Source organism: Fusarium musae, chromosome 11 (assembly GCF_019915245.1).
Source record: "Fusarium musae strain F31 chromosome 11, whole genome shotgun sequence".
NCBI lineage: Eukaryota > Fungi > Ascomycota > Sordariomycetes > Hypocreales > Nectriaceae > Fusarium > Fusarium musae.
In genome coordinates this window covers 100759-119733 of record NC_058397.1, presented here as the reverse complement: position 1 = coordinate 119733, position 18975 = coordinate 100759, and the positions used below count along the sequence as shown (strand labels likewise).

Sequence of the window (18975 nt, the reverse complement as noted above, 5' to 3'; positions counted from 1 at the left end):
TCTGGCGTGATTATAACGAGGGGGAGATATCCTATAACGGACTATATATAGATGAATACAGCTATGCGGGAAGCATGGAATTCAGAAGCAAAGAACGTGTTCGATTGACCTGCCATAAATATCGCGAAGCTATAACAAACGAAAACGCATATAAGGAAACATCAAACAAGGAAAAACGAAAAGACAAGAGCCACCCCAATCTGTGGTATACCCAAGCGCTAAAAAATCATCATGTTCATGCAACGATCATTTTGGAAACCCTAGCCGACAAATCCTGAATACTATACGGGTTCGTCAAATCATTAATTGGCAAATCAATCTGGAACGCATATCGCGCCCAAGATCGAACCTCAATCGCAATAAGCGAGTCCATCCCATATTGAATCGCCGATCTCGAAGGCTGGATATCGCCAACCTTGATCGACAGTACTTGAGCCAACTTAGCAACAAGAGCAGTGCAAACAAAAGGCTGTAACGCTGCTTCTTTGCCTTCAGGTGCATCACCCAATCTACCCAGAGTATTGCGGAAAGCCTTGACAGCTGTTTGAACTGCGCTCTCGCCACTATCAGCATCAGAGTCAAGGGCAGCGTTATCAACGGCGCGAGATCGCAAAAGGCCGAACTTGGAGTCTTGAGCCCAGGATTGGTAGTCTGCTGTGGCTTTGTCGATCATGCCGAAGCTGAGAACGATCTGGCTTTGGGTGAAACCATCGTAGGTAGAGTCGCTGATGAGATCCTTGGGTGAACCTGTTGCGATGGCACCCTCGACAACGCGGAGGACATCGCGGACTGTAATGGGTCTGAGACCGCGGGATAAGAGGGATGCTTGGATCTCGGGACGTTCGCTGATGTTACCGACGTCTTCGACGAATCCGAGATCAATGGATGAGGCGGGGAGGCCAAGACTTTGACGGTAGCGAGCAAAGGTGTCGAGGAAGGTACTGCTTGCTGCGTAGTTGGATTGACCTTCGTTACCAAGGACACCGCAGCCTGAACTGAGCATGACGAAGAAGTCGAGGTCTTGGTTGAGAAGGCTGTTGTGAAGGTTCAGCGAGCCGTTGACCTTGGGACCAAAGACAGCATCAAAGTCTTCTAGGGTGATATCCTCAAAGAAGCAGTCCTAGCTTAGGTTAGATATATGAGCCCGATAGCGATTATGAGGGGACTTACGCTAAGCTTCAGCGCAGAGTGAATGACTCCACCAATAGGAGTATCAATAGAAGCAATAAGGCTCTCGACAGCTTCGGAGTCACCAACGTCACATACTTCAACTCTGGCATTACATCCATATGATGATAGCTGCTGGAGAAGATCGCCGGACTCTGAGGCTCGGGCGACAGAGCTGGTTGCCAGAATGATGTGGCGAGCGCCGTAGCTAGCCATCCATACGGAAATAGCGCGGCCTAGACCACCGAGACCACCTGTGATGATGTAGGTCTTGTGGGGGTTGAAGCGAGAAGTCTTTGGTCGTGTCTAGATCATGGTTAGATAGGTCTTGTCGTTGAGAGACTGAAAACACTTACCTTGATCAATTGTTGATCGTCGACATTCGTGAGCGACACAACCTGTTTGCTCTGAGTTCCTTCTATCACTGCAGCAAAAGCCGACTGTATAGAGTCAAGTCCCTTCACCGAGACTGAACTGTCAATATCAATCTCTCGCTTCTCAACCATGTCGATGACTTGGTCAAGCAATCTAGTAAAATTGTCAGCTGAAGCTCACACAACGAGACGGAACTACTTACTCTCCAAGATCCTGCTTGCTTTCCAGATAAGCATCCGCCAAATCAACAGACGCAAACATAACATTCTTATACGGCACAAAAACCTCATCAACCGAGCTCTCACCCGATGCAATCTCAATGTACGTTCCACGGTTCGCAACCAAGTGCGCAAAGTCCGTATATTGACCAGCCTTAGTGTTCAATACAATCTTATACGCTGAGAAAGTCGTGGAGCGAGACACGCTGGAGCGGCTCGAGTTGGTGGGGTTCACAAAGATCTTGGCAGAATGAAGACCGAGTCTGGTGAGGATAGGCTTCGTGGTTGCGTCGCTGATGGCGGCATAGACGTCGAGTTTGAGTGCTGTTGCGGTTTTGATGAGGGCGATGCCTTGGGGGGAAGATGCGTTGATGATGAGGATTTTCTGTTGGTGACTTAGTAGTGTTTGGAGGTGAAGTGGCGCGGTACATACCTGGCCTGTTGTTACTCTGGCTGGTGTTGTCAGAGCGTACAGAGCAGTGACGAAGTTTGTAGGAATGGCTGCCGCATCCTGTAGCAGAGTTAGTCATGCAAAGTCAGTGGATAATAGGACTCTTCTTACCTCGAATGAAAGCCAGTCTGGTATCTTCCCGCAACAGTCTGACGGTGCCAAGTACTGGGTTGTGAAAGTCCCTTGGCCGATGACCGCGACGCGATCTCCAGGGCTAAGCGAGGCGACATTGGCACCGCACTTGGTAACGACGCCGGAACACTCACGGCCGAACGACGTCGCTGGAAGTGATCCCTGTGCGATATGCCCGTCCTGATACAATGTTAGATCGAGTGTTGTCGGTGGAAATAGATGGACTTACCCGTTCGTCAAGTCCGACAGCCTTGACATCGACGAGAACATGTCCGTCTGGAATGCTTGAGTACGCATCGTCTTGGGCCATGGTCAGACTCTCCAAGATACCAACCTCTCCCATGAACAAGTGATGAGGAGCCTTCACCAGCTGCGTGGAGGAGGCATCCATCTTCCTAGCAGGGCCATAAGCATTCTCAAGCGGAGTATCATTAACAAGCCGGCAGGTCCACAGCTGTCCATCCTTCTCAGCAATCTCATAGTCCAATTTAGAGATTGGGTCATCATGAGAGTAATGCGCCCGTTCCAAGACGTGGTAGATGATGTTGGCTGTGATATCGCCATCGCTGCTCAGGTCAAGAGTGTACAATCGGCATTGGCTATTTTCGCCGCGAAGAGTTCGTGCGAAACCTGTTACTAGACCTCCTGTTGTGTTCTGGGGGTCGAGGTATACTTTGCGAGTGACCCAGATACACTTGATAGGCTTTGTAAGCCACGACTTCATTGCGGTCAATTGCTCCTGTTGGAGAGAGGCGAGGAAACTTCCTTCAGTCTCGTCAACGAGGATAAGCCACTCGCCGGACCATTCCCGCGAAGCAAGGTCTTCGAGAACACCTGAGGTTGAGGAAATACCACGCGTGCCGAGATACTTCTGAAGGTGGTCTCGAGTGGACAGATCGCTACCCACGCCAGCGATATGTACCCTCTCTTCGGAAAGCGGCTTAGGAGGAGTATACTCAATGGGCTTTGCTCGAGCCATCATGACGATGGTGCTCGAGAGTTGGTCCGTGCCGGTCTTGTCGTGCTTGGCCTCAATCTCGTAGACGCTGTCGAAGTCGGCGGCGAGCTCGTTGCGCCACTCGTCGAGAGTAAGACCAGGACCAGAGCGGCCGGGTGATCGAGGGCGGAGCCACCAGCCAGTCAAAGGGCCCTACATAAGTGTCAGCGATGCCATGTAAATGATAGGTTGCTGATCTTACCCAGAGGAAGTTGGCTGAAGTCAGATCTGCAAATATAACCGTTAGCTACAACATACAGTGACATGAGTGATGTTACGTACCCTCTGACAGTTCACCAACCAAGAGGTATCCATCGTCCCGCAATAGAGATCGGATGTTCTTCATCGCAAATGGCAGATCGGCAGTGGCATGCAGAACCTATTGCAGAATAATCAGTACCCGACAGAACTCTCAGAGCATCCGAGACTTACATTCGCCGCAACAACAAGGTCATACTTCTCAGTAAACCCCTGCTCAGCAATATCCTTCTCAACATCCAAAGTCTTGAACTCAATCCTATCCCACTGCGCAAACTTCTTCTTCGCCTTGTCAAAGAACCCCGCCGAGATATCCGTAAACGTAAAACTCTGATACGCATTCTTCCCTCCCGCTTTGGCAAAACCACGCAGCAACTCTGTAGTCGCACCACCAGTTCCAGCACCAATCTCCAAGATCTTCATGTTGGGATTCTTGTGCGCCAAAAGTTCAGCGACGGAGAGGAGTTTTTGGTTCATGCTGGTGGTGAAGATACTCTCTTCGTAGAAACGGTAGAGTAAATCGTTCTCGAGCCATACTGCTAGGGCTTCGACGTCGCCACGGAAGATTTTGGACATGTTGATGGCGAGTTGGGATACTATTGATGCGTCGACGGTTTGGGAGATTCCCGAGTTTGTGACGACGTTCATTATGGCGTCTTGGACTGTTGCGAAGCCGTTTTGTTGCTTGTGGCGAGCTGCTAGGCGGTCTTTGTGGAGTTCGGCTTGGTCGAGGAACCATGAATGGTAGCTGAGTAGATGGGAGGGTAGGTCCTTGCCCTTGTCGATGCCATTCTCAACGATGAGTGGGATGAGCTCCTTGACTAGGTTCTCGAGGTTGATGAGCTTCTTCTCTGCGGGAAGGCTCTGGATCTTGATGGAGCTGAGCATGGGGTCACTGCTCGAGATGTCGCCAATGTCAGGCTTCCACGTGAGCCTCAGCCAGGGAAGAGTGGTGTTGTCATCGCTTGTCGCTCTATCCATCTGCAGACCCTCTACCACGAAGAAAGGCCTCGATAACGAGTCGTAGCACTCAACACTGCCTTGAATCCTGCTAAAGCCAATAGGCGAAGTGTTGGTAGTACAAGACGCTACGTCCGTGTTCCCAGCAGGCATGCGAATGGAGATTCTCTTCATCTTGGATGGAAGAAGTAGTGTATCAATCTCTTGAAAGTGCCCGGAGCGATTGGCCAAAGCAGGTGTTTGGAGCGCTGCATCCATCATAGCGGGGTGCAGGAGATATCGCTGGCCGGGAACGGGAGATTGAGCAGTGGATGTCATGTCAATCTTGGCAGAGCAAGCGGAGAGACTAGGGCGGACTCGGACTTCATTGAGAAGCTGGAACTTGGGGCCGTAGCCGTAGCCAACTCGCTCAAGAGTCTTGTAGTAGCTCTTCAGTGGGACTTTGAGGGGCATGTGATGCCAAGAGGTTCTGCGGCGGAGGGCGACAGTATCTTTGCGCGCTGGATCACAGTTAGCTTAAAGGATCAAGTATGACCCATGGGATACTTACTTTCGAGGACCGCAGCTCTACCGTGGCAATGACGGATATCGACATCGCCTCTCAGCGACGAGATGGTAAAATCATACCACGTCTCCTCAGACTTCGCATTGTCGTTGTCTGGGATGAGTGTGAGGAAGAGATCGATGTGCGATTCATCAGGAAGAATGATCGAGTTGGAAAACACAAAGTCTTGAAGCTCGAATGAATGGTTTGTCCAATCAATCTCCTTGTTCTCTTCCTGTACCTGCATCATGGCCTCGACCACCATTGCGATGCCGGTTGTGAAGGAGAATGTCACGATGCCGTTGACCTATTACAAGTTAGCACTTCCATGAACTGAGTGTAGTTTCTTCACGTACCTGATGATCAACAAGCCAAGGTGCATCTTCAATCGACACCTTGTTCCTCCAAGTCGGAGCTGAAGGATTGACTCCTCTGCATCGCGATCCTAAAATCTCATGTCGCGGCGATTTTCTAAACCGCCATTCTTGACTATTTCGTGGCTCGGTCCAAGGTGTCGAGGAATAGTCCCACGCATAAGCTGGAAGGTTGTCTTGAATGTGATTGGGAAGACGTCCAACCTTGCCCGCGACCTTGTTGACTTGATCCAAGTCCAGCTGCTTCCCATTGAGAACCAAGTCTCCAGCTAGGCTCATAAGCTGTTGGCTCGAGTCTGCGTTTCGGAGCATTGTGGCGAAGAATGGAAGTTGGGGTGAATCAGGAAGGGACTTGACTATCTCGGATGTTGGGCGAGAGAGTAGAGAGTGAGGTCCGAGTTCAACGCAAAGATCAAACTTGCGGTCTGATGAGGTCAAAGCCAGGGTGACTGCATCGGTGTAAAGAACTGGGGAGACGAGGTTGGCTCCCCAGTAGTCGGCGTCAGCCTCAGTACCCTTGAGCTCAAGGCCAGTCACAGATGAGTACATAGGAACTCGTCCAGCCTTGGGTTGTATGACGCCCTTGAGCTGACCAACGTACTCATCCACAACAGTCTTCATGGCGCGAGTGTGATAAGCTCGAGTAACTGCAACAGCTCTTGAGACAATGTTATGATCACTCAGCTCAGCAGCCACGTTCTTGACTCCCTCAGCAGATCCAGCAAGGGTAAGGTTCTGAGGACCGTTGAAGCAAGCAATCTGCACATCGTTTCGCTCCAACGCATCTTGCAGCACCTTAGCGTTGGGTGCGCTCCTGGTGGCTAGCATGGCACCCGGTGGAGCGTTCTGACAGGCGATACCTCGGTAGTAAGCCACTGTGATAGCTTCCTTGGCTGTGAGGGCACCACAAGCATAGGCGGCTGCTGTCTCTCCGCCTGAGTGTCCAACGACACCGTCTGGAAGGACGCCCCAGCTTGAGAGAACGTCTGTCAGCGCGATCTGAACCGCCATGGAGAGGGGATGCGCGAGAGCTGGTGAGTCAATTTCTTCTTGAGAAAGCTCAGCAGTGAGCTTGTCTGCGGGAGCGTTAGTAACCGTCAGGTACAAATGGTATTGTGTATGAACATGCCTATCAACGACCAAGTCGGTGTCTTGGATGAGTGAAGCTCCCGTACAACCTCCTCGAGATTGTACAAACTGTTGCGCGCCACAGGGAATGCATCAAGAAGACGCTTGCCCATCTGCGACCACATAGCTCCTTGGCCTGTAAATGTGAACAAGACTCGTGGGGATCCGCCACTTGTAGGGCCTGTTCCAACCTTGAGTGCATTGGTTTCCAGTTGTTGCATTAGATCGTCAACGGACTGAGCGACAGCAAATGACTTCCAGGGCCGGATATTGATCTGGCTTCGAGCGTTGAGCGCTTTGACGAGAGGGCTAGTCAGACTCTTACACTCCTCATGAGACTTCAGGAACTCGAGGAGATTCTGCTCGTTGGTTTCTCGAGAGCTCTTTGAAGCGCCAGATGTGAAGAGGAGGAAGTACGGGCCGTTGGTCTTCTCCCCATCTTCGTGATGCCCGTTGACTCCGTTCGTACCGTTAACGCCATTGACTCCATTTGTACCATTGGTTGTACCATTGGTCAATTGAGGAGGCTCGTAGAACTCAACAACAGCATGGGCAGTAGATCCACCTATACCGAGGGAGTTTACGCTCGCCCGGCGGATGGACTTGGAAGGCCATGGCTGCGGAGCGGTTGGAACACGGACTCTCCATCCATCAAAGTCAACTAAGCAAATCACGGTTAGTCGAGCGCATCAGAAGTCAGCAATGAGGGTACATACTCTTGGGGTTGGGTGTCTTGTAGTTTGTGTTGGGAGGGATCTCGCCCTTTTCTAGAGCCAAGACCACTTTGATGAGACTGCTCAAACCACTGGCAGCCTCTGAATGTCCGACATTAGGTTTTGTCTGTTCCTGTCAGTATACCCTACTGATAATAAAAGATAGGATTGACTTACAGAGCCAACCCAGAGTGCATCCTGGGTTTTGTGGCTTTCGGAAAAGACCGAACCAACGGCGCCTAGTTCTATGCAATCACCGACGGGAGTACCTGTTCCATGACACTCAAAGTACCCCGTCTCGCTAAAGTCATTGATTCCTGCTTGGGCATAGGCCTGCAAGATGGTGTCTGCCTGAGCCCGCCCTGAGGGCTCCGTGATGGCTGGAGTAGCACCAGAACTGAACGGTTAGTGTCTGGACCTTGCGTCATGGGGAAGACGTACCTGTTAGATGATGTACCCCTGATAACTGCTCGAATACTGTCACCATCTCTGAGAGCATCGCTGAGCCTCTTGACATAGACTGCATTGGTACCCTCACCACGTCCATATCCATTTGCACTAGCATCAAACGTCTTACACTGCCCATCCGCCGCAATAGCTCCGAGGCGCGTCAAAGATAATGCATAGTCAGGACTCAGGAACAAATTCGATGCACCAATCACTGCGCCGTCACACTCACCAGCCTGCAGTGCTTGGCAGGCAAGATGAAGGGCCACCAGGGCACCCGAACAGGCAGTATCAATAGTGACACTACATGAGGCGTCAGCACTGTAATCGCTCGATCGGGGAAATGGCAACATACCTGGGTCCACCGAGGTCGAGTGCATGACTGATGCGGTTTGCAAGCATGGTTCGCGTTGTTCCAATGGCGATGAAGGTTGGAAGGTATTCAGGGTCTTGCATGAGCATGTCGTGGTAGTCACTCACGAACATGGCGCAATAGCAGCCAATCTTGGACTTTGAGATTGTCTCCATAGAGATATTGGCTGACTCGAGACACTCATAGACAACCTCAAGGAGCTGTTTCTGCTGGGGATCCATAGCTGTTGCAGTGTCTTTGCTGATCCCAAAGAACTTATGATCAAACTGCTTAATGTCCCTCTTGACGAAGTGAGCGCCCCTAAAGGCCTGCTCCCCCTTCTGATTAGGATCCATAGACAAGAAGTTCTCAGCATTGAATCGATCTTTGGGTATCGCCGTAGCAGACGACCGGCCTGCTCGGACATGGTCCCACAGATCAAGCGGCTTGTCGATTCCACCTGGGAGACGACAAGCCATGCTCACAATGGCAATTGGCTCTCGCCATTGTGGAATTTGAGAAGGCATTGCAAAAAAAGACAAACGTCAAAACAAATTGGGGTATACTGATAGAATTCTGCCAAAGTCTCGTAACTCTGGGAGGCAAAAGGTCACAAGAGAAGAGTATGGGATAGTTCATGACACCACCCGGCAGCGGCACATACATATGGGACAACGGCCATGCGACTGGCCATGATACGCTCGCTCGGTAATCACCACATGAGAAGACGGCGCGTCCAGTTTCCTGGTTCATTTGTCTCCACAGCAGTTCACAAGGGTCCGGCGTGTTGGTTGCTAGCTCCACGGGCTACTGCACTGGCATTGTCGTAATATTAATCACGGGTGGCGCGTGATCTAGCTATCACCGGGATAGCATAGAAGCAATCTAGGCAATTACTTGGTGAAATATCGCACTACGGATGCAAGAACAAGTCCTTAAGTGGCTTCCACGCCTCTTTCGACGATCGGACCTGTTTCTGGAATGGTTCATGATATGACGCTTGCAGTAGTCGCCAACATAGCGGGTCCGAATCCTTTTGATATGGGGATGAGGTAGCCCGTTTCAGGTACGAAAGCGAGGTGAAAAAAAGCAAGAAATGCACGGGAATTAGATGGGCTAGAGAGGGTTTCACCCGCACAAGCTTGATGCAATAGAAGCATTGTTATGCTGGAAATAGTTCTCGCAGAATTTACATTGTCGACTCTTGGTCCAGCGCTAAGCACGATATCCTTGCGGGCCGTAGTGGGAAGAAATGCGACATCGACCCAGAGATACGGCGCGTCCCTAGCTTACGCCGGGGCGAATGATCCTGACCTTGCTCTCTAATCTATGGGCTACGGTAGCTCTGATCATCGCCCACGCGTGGATATCAGATGAGTGATTTAGCACAAACGGATGATACAGTAGTAGCAAACAGTTTGTGTAGGTATATGTTTGTTGGTTGCCCCCTGAACTTGCAAAAGGTTATTTGCTTCACCGTTTCCTCCGCCAAGGCCGGTAGTTAGTACTGTGCCTCTGAAGGGCAGTACCTTTTGTGCAACACACGCTGCAGCACGGAAACGAACACCCAGCCGTTCGAGAACCAACCGCGTGGTAAACCAAGCAAGCTTTACGGCCCATGCTGCAGATGATGGGTCGGCTGTCAGTGCGGGATAAAACCCCCCCTGCACCTCTCCAACCAATACCATAACGCCACGCAAACGTACGTTCCATTGAGAAAAGGCCGTACATATGCAGGTTGGCTGCTAGCTTAAACTTCGGGAATGTAGTTTGTGTTCACTCGCCCTCATCCTGCATATGCACTCTCGACATGTTTGGGTCCAGCTCGGAGATGCTTCCAGTTATGTACGGTATAATATCAGCACTACAAACATTATCACAAAAGCTCTGACCAGTGGATGACAAACTAGATCCAGTTATTGAGGGGTAAAGGGTAAGCAGCAAACATCAGCAGATTCGGCGCTAGGGTCTGCGATGGACTTTGGAGCAAAACTGCGGCCTGCGCTAATGCAATTGCAGGCTGTGTAGCGCTATGGTCTAATCTGGGTGTATCATTGGAGTTGCAAGGGCCCGAGGCACTGCGAGAGATGGGTAGTGCTCTGACAGGACGGAACAGCCGGATAAGCAGTCGACGATGATTGCTACGACCAACAAAGGCCAGGCAGTCATGGCGTCGGGAAAGGGAAGCACCGGAGGCAATTGACAAAGTTTGGTATCGAGACTTACTAGTCGGCTGTTCATGAACTGCAGAGAAATGCAAGGGCTACCAGGATATACCATCATCTGACTGCTGTTGGATTATGTGCAAGGAAAAACAAAGAGCTTTGATGGTGGTTGCATATTGGGCCTTTTATTGCAATGTCGAGACAAGGATGGAATACGAAAATAAGAACTAGAAAGCACTTGAAGTACATGACAGAAATCTAATTATAACTGACTGCTCGGCACGCCCGAAGTCCGGCGTCATCATGACAAAGGCACCTGCAGCATGCATTGCATAATCTCATCCCCGAGGTCAAAGCTCACCAGCCGAGTACAGCTGTGCGAAACGCGAAGTTGGCTGCCGCAGCAGTTCCTTGGGATCACCCTGCTCAACGATCTTGCCGTCATCTAGTACAAGAACTATATCAAACTCTACAATAGTTGCAACCTGATGCGTGACACAGAGGACAGTGCTATCAGGGAACGTGTCAAATACTGTCTGGCGCAGCTGTGTCTGGATATCATTGTCGACGCTGATAAGGTTAGCTGTGAGCTGTAAGATTTGTCACGTGTGCGGCTTACTGGCTTGTTGGCTCGTCCATAAGCACGATCTTGCCCTTCTTGAGGCAGGCTAGTGTCATGGCGAAGAGCTGACGCTCTCCGTGGGAGAAGGTGTCGCTTGAGGCGATCATATCTAAACCGCCTCCTTGCTCAATCGTCTGCCATAGGCCTGTCTTCTTCAGGCCCTGGATAATCTCTTGCTCGTCTGAAATGCCAAAAAGCTTTGCGTACTCTCGAATACTTACTGAGAGGATGAGAGATTCTTGCGGGAGGACTACGAAGCGTGATCGTACTTCATCCTTGGCCAGGGTTGAGATGTCAACGTCGTCGACGCTGATGAGACCTGAAGAGACCTGCACTAGGCCGAGCAATGAGTTCACAAGGGTACTCTTTCCGCTGTTGTGCGATTCAGTCAGTATATCTTAGTAACTTGATGAGATACGTGGCTGCAAAGGAACATACCTTCCTGTCCGACCACAAATGGCCATCTTGGAGCCTGGCTTGATATCCAGCGTCAAATTCGAAATGGTTGGTGGCAACGAAGTTCTACAATACGTGTCAGCTTCCAAAGTCGCCATACTGATTGCAATACTCACGAATGAGTAAGTGTCACATCGGTGAAGTGAATCTCGCCCTTAGATGGCCACTCCGCCGAAGGCTTCGTATCCGCCTCATGCTCCGACTTTGTGTCCTGAGTAAAGTCTCTGATACGAGCAACTGCACCAAGTGTGATCTCGAGCGAAGTCCAGAAGAATACGACACCTTTGACTGATTGCCCAAGTCCCACGATGTTGAACAGCGCGAGACCAAGACTTCCGCCACTGGTGTTCATCTGTACTACAGCGATGGAGATAACAACTAGGGCAAGAGTCGCGACAAACAAGTCTACTGAGAGATTGAGTGTGACTTGTGCAGACTGCAAGAAGTGAAAGGGTACTTGTGATCGCTCAAGGACCTCTATGCCCCGTCGCAAGTACCATGATGCCCAGCCATATGCGCGCACAGTAGCGAGTCCATCAAGAGACTCCAACAGCAACGACAAGACAGGTGACCTCGCCTCAATGTCCATGACACGAAGTCTTCGAGAAGTGCGAAGATAAAACTCATGAAAGAAGCCAATCACAACAGCGATAGCCAGAATCGCAAAGCCCGCGTAGTGGGATTGGATCGTGACAACGATACACTGCGCAATAAGCATCAGCAAGTTCATCGTGGCGCCAACGAAAGCTAGCGGTAGCTCCATATCGGTAATCTGCAGGTCCTGACTAAATCTAAGAGCCGTTGCGATTAGCGAACGTCTGTGCACAACAGTTCGTGATGGTACCTGTTCAACGTGACTCCACTATCCGTCTGGGAGAAGAAATCCATTCTGGCACTAAAACACCGTTAGCATCCGCGAAAAGAGGAATGTCAGAGGGGATGATATACTTGAGTGTTGTAGTGAGAATGAGATGGTGGAACAAAGCTGCTGTCCGAACTGCGATGCGTAAAAAGAGCCATACACATGCTGAGAAGAGAGCTATCCATGCCGTTGAACCAACGCCGAAGAAGACGCCATAGAATGACGGAAGTGTATCAACTTGTTCCTGGAGAGTCTTCTCCGACCATAGTCCAAGGTATATTTCTAGTGATGGTTAGCATCAGGTTGATAAAAGTCGTACGACGGGTGACACACGTGGAAATATGACGCCTATCACGAATCCCAAGCAGAGGAATAGAAAGACAACAAAGTCCATCCAGCCAATGACTCCAAAGTACCACTTGTACACAGCCCAATCACCATTGGCACCCTTCTTGAAAGCGATGTCATTGGTGATTGCAGTGTTGGGTAGTTCATCAGAGTCTTGAGCTCTAGGTTCACGTGCAGCGGCAGCGCGGTCAGATACTTGCAGCACGTCATGTTCGAGCTGCTCTATATGCGGTGCAATCTCGGCGTATGTGCCTTGCCGAACAATACGGCCGTCGGCGTCAATGAGGATGATGTAGTTAGCGAAGGGAAGATATCTCGCTAGGCGCCGTTAGTAAGTGTAATGAAAGGGAGGGGTGATCTTACGTGAACTTGTGGCGAGGATAGTCGTGGTGGGAGCGCTGCTGAGAAGACCTCGGGGAGCGAAGATCTCACCGAGGATGTGGCGCTCCGTGTTGGTGTCGAGGCCGACAAGGCAATCGTCGAGAAGAACAAGAGTAGCCTTGGAGTAAACGGCGCGCGCTAGAGCCTAGAGACGTGATTAGCACGCGCAGTGTCATGTAATGAACGTAGTCACTCACAATGCGAACTTTCTGTCCTCCACTGACAGACTGTCCATTTAAGCCACAAAGATGTTTGTCTCCGTCTGTCAGATCTTCAATGTCCTGATCAAGAGCACATGCATGAAGCGCCATGCGATATCGCTCTTCATAGAAAGGCAAGGCACCCACGATGTTCTCCTTGATGCTAATATTAGCAATCCAAGGTGTCTGGTCACAGAAAGCAACCTGCGAATCATCGACAGAGACGGTTCCAGATGACGGTGCAAGATCACCCAACACAACACGCAGCAGAGTCGACTTTCCACTGCCTGTCGGTCCAGCAATGACAGTCAATCCATGAGCTGGTACATCAAACGTAGCGTCCTTGATGATATCTTCACCATCGTCAGTCCACTTTGCGCTAACGTTCTGAATTTTGACAGCAACGTCGGTGAGAACCTTCTTCTCGCTTGAGCCACCAACAGAACTCTCATCTGTACTGATGCTAGCATCTCTGATAGACTTTCGAGGATCTGTCCAGGTATGCTGGTTGAGAAAGCTCTCAATACGCTGCAGTGAGCCGAGTCCTACCATGATAGCCATGACATGGGAGGTACAGTCTTGTATACTTGAGCTGACGATGTTGAAGAGGGTCATGACTTGGAAGGCTGTTTGGGCGGTGAGGATACGTCCTGATGATTTGTCCGACACAGCGTTGTGGACGCTGAGACCCAAGGCTGGAAGCATGGTGAGAGAGGTGAAAGCTATTTATTGATCAGCAGGTGTTTGCTAGAAAGATGATGGCAACTCACATAAAGTTACAAGTGCAATGAGTTGAAGACGGAATCTCTTCGATAGCTTGATCTCCGATTGTCTTTCATCTTCAAGCATGGTCTTTATCGCTGGCGCCGCGCCCATTTGCTTGATGCTCTTGATACCCTTCAAGACCTGCACTGTCTTGTGGAGGCGCTTCTCAATGGCGGCCATCCAATTCTTCTGGAATCTGCTAGCGCGCCCAGACCAGTATCCGCCGAGCAGTAAAGAGCCTGTCTACTGTTAGCTATGGCCGTTATAAAGGTGGTGAATTGGCTTACCTCCGATCAACCCCAACGTAACCAAAGCTGCAAGACCGAGCTGTACTTCGATGAGCCAGAGTCCAATTGCAACAGATACGAAGCTAGCCCAAGCGTCATGTATCTTTCGAACTCCGAGCTGCACGCGCTCGACGTCGGCAGTCATCATTGTTGTACTTGAGTCTCCCGTATCCACGACTCGATCGAGAAGAAGTGATTGCTGGTAGATTCGCATCGATAGATCGGCACGGACGACAGTGGTGGCTCGAACAGCGCTTTGTTCATACAGAGAGGAGACAAACTAAGTGGCTATTATTAGAAACACTCTGACCAGTCATAAGAAATGGTACTTACTGCAATGCCATAGTAGACAAGAGCATATGCTGCGATGAGTCCATCACCTCTCTGGCCTGTGCCTTCGGTCTTTGGCTTCGAGATGTAGTCAATCGCTCGACGGACGAGAAATGGTTGGGCAAAGGTCAAGGAGAGGTAGCATAGTCGGGGGAATATAGGCGCCAGAAACTCGATGGTGTGAGAGAAGAAGATCTCTTTCGCAAGCTTGATCGGCTCCTGCTTCCTCTTCGGTCCTGCGCATTGTCAGTCAACATGTGAGTAGTGATACGTCCTTCGTTGGAGCATACCCTTTTCGGTCGGCCTCAATTCGGCATTCTGCAACTTGGTACTAAGCTTGGAGAGATGCTCAGTCTGCAACGGCGTGCGGTATCCAGCCCAGAAAATCGGCATCATTCTCAGCATAAGCGCACGTTCAATGATACCGTTGCTCTCCTCTGGGGCATCGCATAGTTCATGTTTGTTTACCAACGAACATTTCCACAACATCTCAGTGACCAGAGCGAGAACCTTAGTACTTGCCAGCACCATAACAGCAATCGCAGGGTCTCGTCCATCTAGCATCCGCCAAAGGGTTCGGGCGCGAGCGGCATCCATGGTGATAGTCGACAGAAGATAAAGGACCAAGATGGACGAAGTGCGCACCGCGCGCTGATGCTCCAGGAAAGAAAGGCATGCTAGTATCGCGGAGCCGACTATGCCAATACTGCCCGCGGCAATACTGGCTCTCGTTCGAGTTTCATCGCGAATCGTGAAGAGCGCGACGACGCTCGCTTGCGATCCAAGTACCAACGTCCATGCGATCTTAAGGCCATCACATTAGTCTGCAATCACTTTTCCTTGGCGCAAGGGAGACAGCGGAACAGAAAGCAACATACCAGCTTCAGCGGCAAGATGAAACAACCCCTAAATATCACCGGCTTTCTCCAAAGTCGCGTAACCCGAAATACAGCAAGACCGATAGCCACGCAAAGAGGAAGAATACAAAGAATCGTCTCCTCAAACAACAAGGTGAAGTCGAAATTGGACCCGCATCCCTTGACGACGGGTCCAAAGGTGTCCTCGACGTGGAGGAGACAATTGGGAGGCGGCATTCTTCGGAATTCGGATTCGGATTCGATCAGAGACAAACAGGACGATCAACCCTCTGCAAAAATCAAGGGACAATCAGAGATCTAATCGAATGGTTTGGGGGTGTCGTTGCAATTGAAGGATCAGGATCCGGAGCCGGGGGTTGGCTCGGAGGAATAATCAGCCCGATCGGATGGAACTTTAATACGGGATCTGCTGACGGTAAATACGCTCTGTGCGACGTGAAAAGCCGCTGGCTTGGAGTTACAGATGATATGCATGGTGAAGGAATGTTTTGAAATGATATAGCTTTAGTGTTGTAGGATTATCTTGGTACTGGTTGGCGGCTCTTGATGTGTGTAGGCTAGGTTGATCCTTCTGGAATACGGGATCTCCCGCTGGATATGGGGAAATGGGAATATCTTGCGGATCCAAGACACTCACTACCAGGCAGGGCAGAGCTTGGGACGTATTTGGTCATCCTGGCCTAGGTAGGGTATAGGCATCTTTACCATGCCCCCAGAACTGGCATTAGCAGAAAACAATGCAATGAACAATTATTTCAGAATGCTATTTGATTGATAGGGCCTAGAACAAGTGATATAGTTATAGTTAGTATTTAATATTAACAGATAACTTAGACTACTTATTATACTATAGTGTAAATGGGTTTTTTATATTTAACTGTTTCCAATAGGTATAAAGACTATTTATCTTTACTTCTAGCTATCTAAGGGATATTTTATTTTACTATTCTAGGACTGCTTTAGTAATATATAAACTGTGATCTTGTCTTGTAAGCAAATAGGTCAGTGTTGAAAATGAAGTAATCTCAGCCTGCACAGAATCGTACGTGATACGATAAGATAAGATATATTGATAAGATAAGATAGGATATCACGCGGGGGTGGCAAGCTCTAAGTCGCCTCTCCCTCAACTCATGTGGCGGCACTTAGCAGTTTAGTCGAGCTACCTTTCCAAACCATCAGTCGGTTTTACCAAAACAAATCGTCATTATCAACAATGGAAACGCCATCTTCCATAACCCTCAGACCAATCCTCCCACGTCCATCAGCAACGCCAGTCCCTACTTCTTCAGCCCCAAAACACACCAGCGACTTGGCAATTCCCCGCAAAACCAAGGTCATCTCAGCCTGTCAGGTCTGCAAGCTGAAAAAGATAAAATGCGACGGCGATCGCCCCGAATGCGGACCCTGTAAATCTAAGGGACGAGACTGCGATTACCCAGTTCAGGGGAACAGAGCAGAGATTCTTACAAGACGACAGCAGGCTCTGCAGGAGAATGTTGAATCGTTCGGGGCGTTGTATCGGTATTTGCAGGAACGGCCTGCGAATGAAGCTAGTAGCCTGTTTGATCGAATTCGCGATGGTTTCGGTATCGAAGCTGCGCTTGAGTTTGTGAAGCGTGAGGACAGTACTTCTGCCTTGGCTTGTAGGGACCCACCGAGTGCGAGGGTAGAATGGAGTCAGCGGATTTATGACTGCAATTTACTCTTTGAGAACGAGCTCCTCTCTACTGAGACTTCGGATGTGGCTATCCAAGCTCTACGAGACGGCGTCGATTGCTACTTCTCGTACTTGGGGACTATGTTTCCTATCTACACGAGAAAGGAAGCGGATTCGATTATTGACACTTTTCTTGCGAGTCGGGAAGGGAACCCTGATCAGGTTGTTAGTAAAAAGGTTGCATATGGCGAGCTGTTGGCAATTTGTGCCTTGGGCTTTCAATATGATCGACAGACTTTACCGAATGGCAATGCATCGATCTGCACGCCGTTCTATCAAAAGGCTAGGCTGTTCCTCGATTATGTCGTTGAGAAGGCTCCTCTGCGTGCGATGAGGATATGTTGCTGTTTGGGAATATACAATGTCATCGCCAAATCATCATTGGCAATATCCTATACAGGTGAGTCTACGATGCTCTATCAAGGACCTCACTGCTGATCCGGTTGGCCATTAGACTGGGGCATTCTCCTGGGCTCCTCAAGTGGACTGGCTGTTGGCAAACGGCCAGCAACTCTTTCAGAAACAGACTTTAATGGCTATACAAGAACCTTTGCGGCGCTCATCACCGTGCGAAGCTGGGTGACAGCTACCCTCGGCCATATCCCCAGCCCAGAGGTATCCCGGTGTATCCACGTGAGTTGACCTGTACAGAACGGATTATTTGCTGATGACTTGTTCAGGAAACGAGGGAGAAGATGGACAATACTGGAGACTTAGATTCCGCGGGAGAGGATCCAGTTATCGGTATGCTCCAGCAGAAAATGGCACAAATTACAGTCCTGAAAGCCAACGTCTTAAGAACCGTGGCATCTTTTAGAGTGTTATCTCCCGCTATCTTGAGACAGATGCACGAAGACCTTGAGCTCTGGCGAACCAACTTACCAGCATACATGCGTCTTGAGACGTTAGTGCACACCCCGGAAATCTCCCCTGATCAACGCCGCGTTACCTTTTACATGCACCTCTTCTACATGTCCGCTCTTATTCTCAAGACTCGGGCGCTGCTTGCCACTCAGAAGGATATAGCAGCGTGTACTTGGGATCCTGAGGCCACGACTGCTATTTTCGAGGGCATACATGCTGCCCGCAATTCAGGGCGACTTCTTGGGCTGATTCATGAAGAAAAAGCTGTGGTGAAGAATTGCTGGTTGACTATGTATGACGCTATCCAATACCTTGGACCAAGCTGACTCATTATCAGGTACCAATGCTACGTTACTTTTCTGATGCTGAATTTCACAGCGATCAAAAGCTTCCTTGTCGGCGGTGCGGCTGCATTCAGACAGCAGGACGTTGTGCTTTCACGCACTTGTATCGAGATTCTTGCGCTGTGTGCTACTAAAGATAAGATAGCACGCAGCTTTCACACGCGACTGACAAGATACCAAGACACTCTAAATGAGCTCTTACCAGAAGTTCAGGGGACATCGAAGGATTCTGGTTCGTACGAAGATGGATCATTTGATGATGACTCCTACCTGTTCGTTGAGTCAAGCGGAGATACTAGACTTCATCACTTGATGTATGAGCTAAGAGAGTTACTATGCTATCCCTTGACTCTTCTCAAAGGGTCGGAGGCCAGTATGCCGTATCCTACTATTGTCGAGGCATCTGTCAATGCTGATATTAACTTTGCCCATCATCTCGCTTCGCCGTTTAACATGGCTGAGGATGAGCTCCCGAGTGGGTTATTTCCACCAGATGAGAGTCTTGGGGGCAGTCATAATTATGATGGCGAAACTGAGGGTTATGTAAGTGGTTCTGTGCCTTTCGGATGGGACATCTCAGCATGGAGAAGAGATCCCGGTGTTGGAAGCTCGGATAATACTTGAGCCAAAGAAAACA

General features: G+C 49.9%; 3 protein-coding genes across 3 annotated transcripts; 1 reads left to right on the top strand and 2 right to left on the bottom strand.

The window, feature by feature from the left end:
• Positions 1-235: 235 nt before the first annotated feature.
• GPY1 (Highly reducing polyketide synthase gpy1) lies at positions 236-8643 on the bottom strand (the record flags this gene model as incomplete). The annotated part of the gene is made up of 17 exons (XM_044830587.1): positions 236-1120; positions 1171-1473; positions 1524-1695; positions 1745-2145; positions 2194-2271; positions 2323-2523; positions 2573-3493; positions 3543-3568; positions 3623-3719; positions 3773-5058; positions 5109-5409; positions 5459-6552; positions 6675-7265; positions 7321-7444; positions 7495-7714; positions 7759-8067; positions 8120-8643. The coding sequence occupies 17 exons, from the start codon at positions 8641-8643 to the stop codon at positions 236-238; spliced, it is 7533 nt and encodes a 2510-aa protein (XP_044673862.1).
• Positions 8644-10631: 1988 nt separating this feature from the next.
• On the bottom strand, positions 10632-15129 carry GPY2 (ABC transporter gpy2; the record flags this gene model as incomplete). The annotated part of the gene is made up of 13 exons (XM_044830586.1): positions 10632-10851; positions 10901-11275; positions 11342-11425; positions 11476-12150; positions 12204-12254; positions 12308-12503; positions 12555-12887; positions 12933-13095; positions 13148-13872; positions 13921-14154; positions 14203-14482; positions 14536-14768; positions 14823-15129. 13 exons carry the CDS (start codon positions 15127-15129, stop codon positions 10632-10634), a joined length of 3876 nt encoding a protein of 1291 aa, XP_044673861.1.
• A 1497-nt stretch (positions 15130-16626) lies between these two features.
• J7337_013089 (uncharacterized protein) lies at positions 16627-18962 on the top strand (the record flags this gene model as incomplete). The annotated part of the gene is made up of 4 exons (XM_044830585.1): positions 16627-17530; positions 17585-17763; positions 17811-18286; positions 18332-18962. The coding sequence occupies 4 exons, from the start codon at positions 16627-16629 to the stop codon at positions 18960-18962; spliced, it is 2190 nt and encodes a 729-aa protein (XP_044673860.1).
• Positions 18963-18975: the final 13 nt, after the last annotated feature.